General features: G+C 51.1%; 1 protein-coding gene across 1 annotated transcript in view; it reads left to right on the top strand.

Moving 5' to 3' along the window:
- Positions 1–12,736, top strand: part of POLR3F (RNA polymerase III subunit F) — a 349,333-nt gene that overhangs the window by 145,033 nt on the left and 191,564 nt on the right. The window contains exon 6 of the mRNA XM_069607539.1: positions 5,977–6,120. Within this exon, the coding sequence (XP_069463640.1) occupies positions 5,977–6,120 (144 nt within the window). The remainder of the gene's footprint in view (positions 1–5,976; positions 6,121–12,736) is intronic.

Below are 12,736 nucleotides of genomic sequence, written 5' to 3'. Positions count from 1 at the left end.
TTTCTATCGTCGTTGGACCTGGAGGATGCCTACTTCCACGTTCCCATCCTCAAAAGTCACCGAAAGTTCCTCAGGTTCGTCGTCCAGGGACGCCACTACCAATTCAGAGCACTGCCGTTCGGATTGAAGTCGGCCCCCAGGGTCTTTACCAAGTGCCTAGCACCATTGGCGGCGCGGCTGCGCCTGCAGGGGATTCACGTCGACCCCTACCTGGACGACTGGCTCATCCGCTCAAAGACGAGGGAACTCGCCGTCGAACACACTGCGAGGACCGTCCAGCTACTCACAGACCTGGGATTCGCCATAAATTACCCAAAGTCCCACCTGGTGCCGTCGCAGGTGGCCCTGTTTCTGGGAGCAAAGCTCGATACAGTGAGGCGCCTGGCGGCACCGTCGGAAGAACGGACGAAGACCATTCTGGGCAAAGTGCAGCGCCTGCTAGCCACGGACATGGCCAGGGTGAGGTCCATCAAGTCCCTCCTGGGGATGATGTCCTCTTGCATCTACCTGGTGCGCCTCTGCAGACTACGGATGCGCCCTCTTCAAGAATTTCTCGACGCCCGTTGGATGCAGGCGACGGGCACCTTCGAAGAAAGGGTCCCCCTCAACGAGGTGTTCCGGCAGGCGATTCAGTGGTGGGGCGTTCGAGCGCACCTCACGGCGGGCAAGGACTTTCAGACGCCGGCGTACCAGGAGACGGTGACGACGGACGCCTCCCTGGAAGGTTGGGGCGCCCACACTGGAGTTCTCCACGCAAGAGGTCTCTGGCTCCTGGAGGAGAAGCTCCTGCACATCAACATCCTGGAACTCCGAGCCGTGTTCTGGGCTCTCAAATCGTTCCTCCCGTCGCTCAAGGGCAAGGTGGTGCGGATCTTCACGGACAACACCACGACAATGTTTTACATACGGAAGCAGGGAGGCACCAGATCCCCAGCCCCATCCGAGGAGGCGCACAGGATCTGTGGCACTGGGCGGTCGCCCAGCGGATGTTCCTGGTTCCCTTCCACCTGGCAGGAGAAAGAAACACCATCGCCGACTCGCTCAGCAGGGAGCTGCGCGCGTGTCACGAGTGGGAACTGCGCCAGGATCAGGTGGATATACTCTTCCGATGATGGGGCAAACCCCAAATCAACCTGTTCGCAACAGCGACGAACTCGAAGTGCAAGAGGTTCGCCAGCAGGTTTCCCCAGCCGAGAAGCATGGGCGATGCGTTCTCGCTCCCCTGGGACGGCCTATACCTGTATGCGTTCCCTCCGTTGCCGTTGCTGCTTCGACTCATCAACCAGCTCAAGAGGTCCCGGTGCAGGATGATCCTCGTCGCACCGGCGTGGCCGAGGCAGATCTGGTTCCTGGACCTTCTGGACTTGTCAACGTCCCCTCCCATCAAGCTGTCGGCGGATGCGGATCTTCTCTCCAGAGAAGGAGGCGCCATCTTCCACCACGACCCGGCGTCGCTGAACCTGCAGGCTTGGCTCCTGCAGCGCTAGAGTTTGGAGGGTACGATATACCGGCCGACTGCAGAGGGGTTCTTGCAAAGGCCAGGGCGTCCGCGACTCTCAAATGCTACGGTCACAAGTGGAAGAGGTTCTCTATCTGGTGCCGAGCACAGAAGATCAACCCCCTACGGATTACGGCCCTTCCAAGTGCTGCCGTACCTGCTATCACTGGCAAAGGCTGGGCTAGCCCATGCCTCCATTAAGATTCATCTGGCGGCGATCTCCAGATATACCAGAACCACAGGACGGACGTCCCTGTGGTTCCATCGACTGGTAAAAGAGTTTATGAAAGGACTGTTCCGGTCGTTCCCGCCGGTGAAGGCCCCGGCCCCGGCGTGGGAACTTAACGTGGTGCTGACCAGGCTCATGGGCCCCCCATTCGCGCCGATGCACTCCGCACCGATGAAGTTTGTGTCGTGGAAGACTGCATTCCTGGTGGCCATTACCTCCGCACGACGAGTGGGAGAGATCCAGGCCCTATCCTGCAAAGCACCGTACTTGACTTTCCATGCCTCGAGGGTGGTGCTTAGGACGCACCCCTCCTTTATGCCCAAGGTGCAGTCGGACTTCCATCTTAACGAGCCCCTGGTGTTACCTGTTTTCTTCCCATCTCCTTCGTCGCCGGCCGAGAGGACTTTGCACTCGCTGGATGTGGCTAGAGCGCTGAAGTTCTACGTGGACCGCACAAAGAGTTTTCGGAGGACATCACAGCTATTCGTGAACTTTGGACCTGTGAATCAAGGGAAGGCTCTCTCGAAGTCTTCTATTTCCAGATGGCTCTCCGGCTCATCATGCACTGCCACCGGTTGGCTAACCGACCGCTGCCAGGCCGTCCGAGAGCCCATTCGACCAGAGCGATCGCTGCTACTACGGCGTTCCTATCTGGTGTGCCCCTGCTGGACATCTGCAGGGCTGCTACGTGGAGGTCGACGCACACCTTCACGATTTTCTACTGCGTCGATTGGGATTCCAGGGAGGAGTCCAGGGTCGGCCAAGCAGTGCTGCGCAACCTGTTCGCTTAAGGGTGAGCCTGGTGAGGAGGTAAGAGATGCTTAATGTTGAGTTTTTATATTGCTTAATGTTGAGCCTTTTGCCACCCCCCGTGGTTGTGCATGTGTGTACTGCTATGTATTCTTATATTCATGAGCATGTGAATCCATGCCAGACCCCATGCTGGAGAAGGAACAAATTACTTACCTGTAACTGTTGTTCTCCAGCATGGGTCTGGCATGGATTCACATGCGAACCCTCCCGCTTACCCCTCTGCGGCTCTTCACTTGGTCATACTGCCACTTCACGTGCTACCAAATCTGAAGATGGCTGCCAGAGGCGGGGCTTAGGGAGATGGCAGTCATTGGCTGTAGTCAGTATGACGCAGAGATCAGTGATTGGTTACTACTACGAAAGACAGATCAGAAACGAAACTGATAATGATTTTTCTTTACCAAGGATTCCCAGCCTGATGACGCGGAATATTCATGAGCATGTGAATCCATGCCAGACCCATGCTGGAGAACAACAGTTACAGGTAAGTAACTTGTTCCTTCTACCACTATTGATACATACGGATCAGACTGGTTTTATTAAGTTTAGGCAAACGCATGTCAATATAGGTAGAGTATGCCACATCTTGGAGAAAGTGGAGTAGAAACTGATCCCCACAGTTATCGTTTCTATAGACGCCGAAAATTTTATAGAGTAGAACAGTCATTTCTCTTTTTAACGCTAGATAGGATGGGATTTGGACAAAACTATATTAGGTGGATCAGGGCAAACTATCAGAATCCCATTGCTAGATTATGAATAAACAGCCACCAATCCTCTCTAATTCCCCTTGAGCGTGGTACTAAGCAAGGGTGCCCTCTTCCCCCCATGTTATATGAACTGCACTTGGAACCCTTATTGTCCAGAATAAGACAGAGTATAAAAGGCATTATTTTTGGCAGAACCTAGCATGGCTTACACCGACAATATGCTGCTTATGGCAACTGAACCATCAAGTACGATACAGGAGGCCACATGGCCATTCGGAATTTGGGGTGGTGGCGGGTTTGAAAATAAACGTGCAAAAATCGAAGAACTTAAATCTATCATCTCCAGCGGAAACTCTAGACTTGCAGCCACAGACACGATTAGAAAGGGTGAAAGAGGGAATCCGATTATTTAGGGGTAAGAATCACCCCATCTCTTGAAGATTTATATGCAGCCAACTATCCCCCTTACTAAAAGAAATGGAATCTCAACAAAAAAAATGGGATCCACTTATGATCTCATTGCTGGGCAAAATCAACTCTGTGAAAATGGTCACTCTCCCTAGAGCACTCTACCTATTCCAAGAGATACCCATCAGAGTCCTATCGTTTTTTCATAAAATACTGGTGGCAGTTTCGGCTTTCATGTGGCAAAACAAAACTCTGTGGCTAGCTCTAACCACGTTAAATTCTGCCACGAGACAAGGGAGGAATGGGGTCTTCCTAACGTCTTGATATGTCGCCCGGCTCAAATACGGGTGATAAAGGAATGGTCCATGGGCACACTCGAGAAGCTATGGGTACAGATTGAACAAGCAGTTGGGGGGGAACTAGACTAAGGGACGCTCTATGGTTACCGAAACCAGACTGCCCGGCCAATATACATGCGTGTGAAATTATGAACACAGTGGAGAATATCTGGGATGCAGCAGTTAAAAAACACTGCATAACATTTTCCTCACCTTTCACACCCTTGTTCTTTAACCCCCAGTTCACTCCGGGTTTAGGACTAAACGCATTCAGGGAATGCAAGGCGGCAGGGCACGAGAAGCTGAGAGATATGTTTTCGGAGGGAACACTAAAACCATTAACACAATTGAAACGGGAGTTGGGGCTACATGAAAAATCCAGATTCCATTATTTCCAGGTGAGACACTGGATTTTGGCTCCCCCGATTTAAGGCTGCGGCCACCAGGGAGTTAATGTCTTTTGAGCAATGTGTCATCCACTCCAGGGAACAAGGGTCTTATTTCTAATTTATATAAAATATTGGGGGAGGGGACACCCAACACGATGATCAGCTATAAAAAACATTGGCAGGCTACACTGGTGGAAGAGGTCACCGATCGGGAATGGGGAAAAACTATGGCAAACAATTCCCTAACTGACCAGATCGATTCAAATTAAATATTTTTGGCTCAAACTCATGGTGCAATGGCACTACACAACCTACCATATCTGATAAATGCTGGAGGGAATGTGGTCAGGTGGGTAATTGGGAACATATTTGGCTGAATTGTCCGATATTGGTAAAATATTGGGGAGAGGTGAATTTAAAAATGTGTGAAATCTTCCCCATTCGCACACCTCGCTCTTTATGAGTCTGTCTGTTAGTCATGATTGACAAAGATTTCAGACGGCCGAAAGCTGTCCAGAAAGCGTATGGAATACTGCAATTAACTGCACTAATTGTTATTGCTCAGAACTGGAAGCAAAGAGACCCACCTGAAGTATCAGAATTGTTTTCCAAAGTGTGGAAGTTTTTGTTATTAGAATGGTTGACATATTTTTTACTGGGGGATCACTTCTTGTTTACTGAAGACTGGAATGTAGTGCTGAAATTCTGATATAAAGACTTTAACATCCAGTACTGTCCTCAAAGATTGCGCTTGCTGGGCATGGCTTGATATGCTAAATTATGGAAAAGCAGTACAGTGGTATAATCAACAGAGCTGAATAATCCGGTTGCAAAGCAGGTGAGAGGTAGGGGGGATAGGGGTATGGGGGTTGTTGAGGTCAGGGGAGGGAGGGAAACGGTTTGTGATTATAACTTCGGAATGCCAATAAAAATGATTTAAAATAAGTAAATGACACCTATAAAAAGAGTAAAAGGAAAACATTCCCACTCACTGAGGTATAGGGAAAAATAATCTACCAATAAAGCAAAAAGTTCTGGTCAGGAAGATTTATCATTTATATGAAAATCCTACCCAACAGTGTTTTGGCAGGTCCTCTAGGGAGTTTATTTTGAGAATGAGAGTCCTTGTCCCCAACGGGGGGGGGGGGGGGTTGTCTCTCCCAGTGAGGTGCCACTTGCCTCTACCTCTAGGGAGGGTGTTGCAGAGCGGCCTCACCTCCCTAGCTTCATGGGGGAGGGGCTCCCCGTGGGTAGAAGGGATGACATGCTGAGATTTGTCAGACTGTAGAATGTTATCACAATAGAGTCCATTTGAACGTTACTTTGAGTAATGGTCACAGCTTGCAAAATGATGTAGACTGTATTTAACATTTTGTACTTGTGCTATAATTAAAAATGTCTTCTGCAAAATCTTATGAAGTGTAGCACAGTTTGTTTTTCCCTTTTTTAAAATAAACAATTGAAAATCACGCTACATCGGCTGTACGGGTGAAATTTTGCTTTTCTTATTTCATTTGTGTTAATTGCTTCTTTGTCAATGTGCTCACAGTACGAAAAGGTGTTTACGTAGCTTGGGGCTATTTTTTCACAGGCTTCTAAGAAAAAGGTTTACATGTTGTACAATGTACAGCCAGACCGATCGGTGACTGGTGGTGCCTGGTACAGTGATCAAGACTTTGAATCTGAATTTGTTGAAGTGTTAAACCAACAATGCTTCAAATTCTTACAGACCAAGGTAAGCAAGATAAAGAAATAAAATAAATGTCATGTTTTCTATGTGAAATCAATGGGGTGTGTATTACATGCTTCCCACATAACCAGCTGTCTTCCCAACCAAAGAAATCCTTTTGGTAGTTCTCATCCAGGCAACTGAGGGTGGAATAATGAGGGTTTCCCAACATTCCTCAAACCTCAGATGGTGCTTCCAAGGTATTCATTTGGGCTTTTGGCAGGGCAGTAGGGCGACATCGTCATTATGACTTTCTACATTCTACCTAATGTCTGGATGAATGGAGGTTTTAACTGATCTCTACTAAACATCTTTCACAATTACATCATGTCACTCTCTCCAAAACTAGTTAGATGCTTTCACTCATTCAAAGGAGCAGATTGGGATCTGGTCTAACCATTAAAGCTGTTGTTTCCCTGATAATACTTCACTAGGTCCAAAAATCTATTATTTCAGACTTATGAAGTGCTTTGAAATTGTACAATAGCTAGAAAATTAGCTAGTTGATGTAATTACAACTTGACAATAGAAGGGTAATCCCAATTGTATTCACCTCTCTTAGGTCAGAAGTCAACCTATTTACCACCATCCTGTGCATCAGTCTCGCCCATGCTGGCATCCTGTGCTAGCTTTTATTTGCTGATTTCTTTAAACTAAAATTATACTTTTGTTTTGTGACTGCAAAGTTGGACAACATTTTTCTTCATTTTTCTGGGCAACCAGACGTGGACTCCCTGCTCACTGTGCTCAGAGAGACGAAGCTTCACCTCACTGATGAGGCCCAACAAGGCTGAAACACGTGTATGGGGTTGCTTTTGGTACTCTTGTTAGAGAGGAATTGCCATAGCATTTCGGTGCTGGACTGCCCATGTGGGCGGGACAAAGACTGATATGCAAGTGGATATTTCCCATTTGTGAAGGGTACAGTGAGCAAAAAGCGTGTGCTGCAAACTCTCATCTCAGAACGGGTTATCATGCCATGTTCTTTCTGGAGAGGAGCACCTGCTATCTTCTTTGAAACATTTTTCTTCACTTAGGGTCTTTTAATTCTACCTATTCTATTCAGCTCGGGCATTACTCCGACATCTCGTCTTACTGTGCGGACTGTCAGTTTCTGAATACCAGTGTCTGACACGACACACAATGCCTATGTTACTGGTTTTGTTCACAGATCACTGGATGCTTTCTTTAAAAAATGTGCTTTGAATTGACTGCGCACATAAAAATGTCCCCTATCCCCTAATGACTAGTGTTAGGGAGAATTCTCAGAAATGTGCTAATTCCCTCCACCTTAGAGACCCCCAGCAACATTTCTCATGTATTTAAATGTGATTTTGAACTCTGTGTTTCTTTTGGGTGTGGAGTCTGACAACTCCATAGGCATCCTCTTTTACATTGTCACACAGCACCTTCAATGCAGTGGCACAGGGAATTCTTTTAGATTTCCCAAAGGTTTAAACACCTTCTCTGGGATAAACTACTGTTTCCCAGAGTAGTAAAGTGAAATCGACTTTACTTAATTTTGTAACTTTCTAGACCCAGCACACACCATCTTACAATAGGGTGCTGGAGGGGTTACCTAGTATCCCCTTCGTCTAGCCTCTCATGTAACAATTTTATGTAACCATTTTCTCACTGAATGGCTGGTGGCAGTGGTTTTGTTTTAACTACTGTGGTGTCCATTTACCGCGGGCTGCATTCGCAGCTGCAGTGAAGCACCCAAGGGTGCCATTTTTGTCAAAATGGCCCTGTTCTTCTTTTGTCGCCATTTCTTTGTGGGAAGATCCTTCTTGAGATTTACTCTGCGCGCCAAACCATGTTTGGTCCCATTGTGCACTTTGCCGTTGGTGGGATTCACGAGTGAAGCCTGCCTCTGGCTCCAGGGTGTCTGGGGTGAGCAGGAAGTGAGGGAGGTGCCCGAAAAACTCCCTGTGCTTAGTCTCCTAGGAGACCCAAATGCACTCTATAGTGATTGGCCAAATGCACTCTGTAGTGATTGGCCGGCTGACTGTCCGGCAAGGACGGCCACCGTACTGGGTGACTGACAGCTAGACTGGAATGAATGGGAGAGAACTGAATAAAAGGCGAGGCTTTTGGCTTGAAAGGCAGTGTCGACCACTGGACGAAGGAACCGAAGAAGAACTTGAAGAGGATGCTTGCTGCAACTCCTGGACCATTGGTTTGCCCGGTGAAGCCCTGCTGCTATGCTGAAACTCCAAATTCGTATCAACAGAGAAGCCCCAGCAAGGACGACTTCTCCCCTTGAGTTGGTGGGACCAATCGACTCCAAAGTAAGCCACCTGGACATCCTTCTCTGACCTGGTTGAATTTCCAGAGTTGCTGCTGCAAACTGTATAGCCAGGGAGAGGAACACCAGATTGTGCGCGTTGCTTCTAAGTTGGCCAAGAGCTCCAGGAAGATCCTCTGGACTCCCAGCAAGCAGGACTGACCGAGTCTGAGAAGCAAGGAAAGTCCATCTCGACAGCCAGGAACCGCGGTGTTGCTATTTGCGGTAGTCGCAAGGAGCTGAAACACCGAAGTGCACTTGTTGGAAACATTGCCGGTTGCGAGCAGTGACCGTCCCATTGCAGTGCATGAGTCCCCAGACGTCATCCCTCTTGTCTCCATGACTGATGCCCAGAAACAGAGAGATTTGCAGAGCTGCACGGGAACAGAAGTCATCTGCTGCACTTTTTCTTCAGTACAAAGGTACTGTAAAGTCCAAGAGAACTTACCTTTCGAGGGGATTCGGTCCTCCGACATATTCCATATCTATGACAGTAATCACCACAGCTGTGCTGCTTTGGAAAATCGTTTGGCATCTGCGTCCTGCATCGATGACGTCGATACACCGAGGGTCACCGGATGTTATAAGTAGGACGCACGATGCCTGTAGCCTCAGTTACGTTTTTTCCGCGAACGTGTTCGCTTTGGAGATCTCAGCGCGCCTCGGTTCTACTGAATCCTGCTCTTTTGGTTCTTCGAACCTGTTTGTTTGTGTACTTGAAATGATGTCTTCGGCTTCTTCCACCCGCAGTCGGGTTTTAAGAAGTGTCGGGTGAGCGGGTCCAAGATGTCGTTGACGGACGCACATGATGCTTGCCTCTGCTGCCTCGGGGAGGACCACGATACGGATGACTGTGTCGACTGCCAGTCGCTTACATCGACAGCATTGCGGGAGCGTAAGAAGAAGCTTTCAGTGGGTCAGGAGGCCAAGCCCCGGAAATCGCAATCCACTGGACTTTCGACGGACGATTCGAGGGGCGACTCTCCGCATCCTCGTTGTGAGTCCGGGGGGGGTCCCGGTCCAGGAGTCAGTCTCGCCATTCCTCTGCCTCTTCGAGACACTCACGGAAGCGCCGTCACAGGTCGCCTTCCCCGTCCTCATCCGAGGACTCCGCCCGTCGGCGGGTTGCTTGTCCCAACAAGCATTCCATTCCTGAGGAATGGGATTCCTTCCGAAAAGGAGATGATGGCGATTTTTCAATTGCAGGGCTCCGGTCCGTCCGCGCTGTCGAAGGCGCCAGCCGTGACCGTGCTAGAGACACCGCTCGTACGCCTTCGGGCTCGAGCGGTCGTTGCGACCACCGGGCGCCTTCGAGGTCCCGGTCGGACAAGGATGGTCAATCTAGACATGCCCGATCCAGGTCCCGGTCCTCGACGCTCTCGAGATCGTGTGAGCCTGTGAAGTCTTCGAGGAAGACATCGACGCCTGCGGCGCCAAGGTTGTCGAGGGACTCTCTCGAGGCTCCGCCTCCGAGGAAGTCGTCGACGCCATCGGCGCCCAGGCTGTCGAAGGACACGCTCGGGGCTCCGCCCTCGAGGCCTGTGTCGACGCCGGCGAAGTTGTCGGCGCCTCGCTCGACGCCGATTCCCTCGACGCCTTTCGAGGCTGCTTTGTCAGAGGTTCCCTGTGGCATGGTGGAACCCCCCAGAAAGGCTCAGGCCAAGGCTAAGAATGTCTTTGTCCCTTTTTATGTGCCCTCTTTCCGAACTCTGGATTTTATTTCCAAGGGGGATGAGGGATCTGAGGAAGGTTTGGTGCCTGAGGAGGTGCCGGACGAGATTTTGTCTGGTCACAGCCAGATTGAAGACCTGCGTCAGTCACTGCACAACGCCAGTGGTCTGGATACCTCTGCGGAGGTGGAGTTCCGTCGGCCTGAGCCCGGCACCCATGCCGAGTCCTCGTACCGGCGCCTTATGTTGAGGGTCACGGATTACTTGGGGTGGCGCCACCTGTGGATTTTCTGCAGGATGACCCGACGGACATCCTCGACCAAGGTCCTCCAACTGACCCGGTACTGCCTTTCCATATGGCTTTGCAAAGAAGGGTGGCTGCAGCTTGGACTGCTCCGGAGAGTCTCCCGGCAGTGAGCAAGTCTTTGCTGCGAAAATACCGTCCAGCCAGTGGTGACCCCTGCTACTTGACCACGCACCCCACTCCGGAGCGTTTAGTGGTGCAGGCGGCCACGGCCCCAGCAAAGCAGGCGTCGTACCCTACCATCCCTCCTGATAGGGACGACAAGCGTTTTGATGGCTGGGCGAAGAAAGTGTTTTCTTCAGGGGGTATGGCTTTACAGGCAGCCAACTCCATATGTGCCTTGTCACGTTTCAGGCACACTCTGTGGAACTGTATTTCATTGGCGGCTGAACCTATTCCCGAAGGGGAGGAAAGGGGTGGTTTTCTTGCTATCGTACAGGATGGCAAGGATGCTATGTGTGAGTCTGTTCAGTCGGGTCTGGACATGGTGGATTGTGTCAGCCGGTCCATGGCGGCGAGCACCGTAATACGCAGGTTTGCTCCTGATGTGCAGGCCCGGCTCCTCAACATGCTCGTTGATGGTGTAAATCTTTTTAGCAGCAAGGCTGACGAGAGCCTTGAGAGGTTGCAGACCTCCAAAGCTGCAGCGGAGTCGTTGAGCGCTGCAGTTCGCCAACCTCTGCCTTTTCGTCCTAGGGGACAGCAATGGAGGGGGAGGTTCCTTTCGATTTTACTCATCCTTTAATAAATCGAGAGGAGCTGCAAGTCAAAGGGGCCACCGTAGGAGTGCCAGAGGTGGAAAACGGGGTACTCGAGGTGCCAAGGCCGCTCGGGCAGTTGCCTCTTTGCCCCAGGCACTGCCACAGCCGCTTCAGCTCAGTCATGAGGCCATGTCCCATGGTTCGCCGGTTGGGAGAAGGCTGGCGCAGCATCTTGTAGAGTGGCGTGCCATTACTTCAGATGGGTGGGTTCTGGAGATCAGAGCCCACGGCTGTCTTCCTTTCCGGCAGAGGCCTCACGACAATCCACCAGGGAATCTCTCTTTGAAGAGTCCGGATCCGCTCCTTGCGCAGGAAATTCAATCCCTGCTGGAGAAAGGCGCCATAGAACTGGTGCCTGTAGCGGAGAGGAACAAGGGATGGTATTCCCCTTATTTTTTGATTTCGAAGAAAGACTGGGGGGATTGAGACCCATCATGGACTTGCGCGGTTTGAACAAGCTCCTCAGGAAGGACAAGTTCAAGATGGTTACTCTTTCTCAAGTCCTCCAGGCCCTTCAACTTCAGTACTGATTGGTGTCTCTCGACCTCAAGGACGCTTATTTTCATGTGCCGATCCATCCAAAGCACAAGAAGTACCTGAGGTTCGCGGTTGGTGACTCGCACTTTCAGTTTCGGGTCCTGCTGTTCGGATTGACCTCCGCCAGAGGGTCTTCACCAAGCTCATGGTGGTGGTGGCAGCGTATCTCAGGAAAGGGGGGATTCACGTCTACCCCTACCTGGTTGATCAGGGCGCGCTCTCCCGAGCAGGTCCTGCATCATCTTTCCGTCACCTGCCACTCCCTTCACAAGCTGGGCTTCTCCCTCAACTTCAAGAAGTCCCATTTGACGCCAACCCAGCGGCTCCAGTACATCGGAGCAGTGCTCAACACATCCCTGGGGCAGTGTTTTCCTCCACAGGTGAGGGCTCATCACATTCAGCAGATGGTGCACAAGTTTCAACACGCCCAGAGTCTCCCGGTGTTCAAGTTCTTGAGGTTGCTCGGCCTCATGGCATCCCGCATTCTTCTGGTGCCGGAGGCCAGGTTGCGGATGAGATCTTTGCAGTGGGCCCTCAAGATGCAGTGGTCGCAGTCCTCCGGCAGGCTGTCAGACCCCGTTCAGGTGCCGCCCTCGGTAGCCCAGAACCTTCTGTGGTGGACCGTCGAAGGCAATCTGATGAAGGGGGCTCCATTTTGGCTACCCTGGCCGGAGGTGACGATCGTGACGGACGCATCCCTCATGGGGTGGGGGGCTCATGCCAACAAGTTGACAGTCGGCGGTCGTTGGTCTCCGTCGGAGTCCAGACTGCATATCAATCTGTTGGAGCTGAGGGCCGTCTGGCTTGCCCTGAAGGCTTTTCTGCCAACCGTGCGAGGAAAGAATGTCCTGATTCTGATGGACAACACGGTGGCCGTGCACTACCTCAACGAAAAGGGGGGGGGGGCGCAGGGTCACTTCCCCTGTTCAGGGAGTCGATGCAGCTCTGGTTCTGGGCCATCCAGCAGGAAGTTTCGATCTCGGCAGTTCATCTGGCCGGAGATGAAAACGAGACGGCGGACGCTCTGAGCAGGCAGAGCGCGATCTCTCACGAGTGGGTGCTG

Source organism: Ambystoma mexicanum, chromosome 4q (assembly GCF_040938575.1).
Source record: "Ambystoma mexicanum isolate Mex_15411 chromosome 4q, UKY_AmexF1_1, whole genome shotgun sequence".
Taxonomy (NCBI): Eukaryota; Metazoa; Chordata; class Amphibia; order Caudata; family Ambystomatidae; genus Ambystoma; species Ambystoma mexicanum.
Note: the sequence above shows the minus strand (reverse complement) of the source record. Positions and strands in the feature narration are given on the sequence as shown.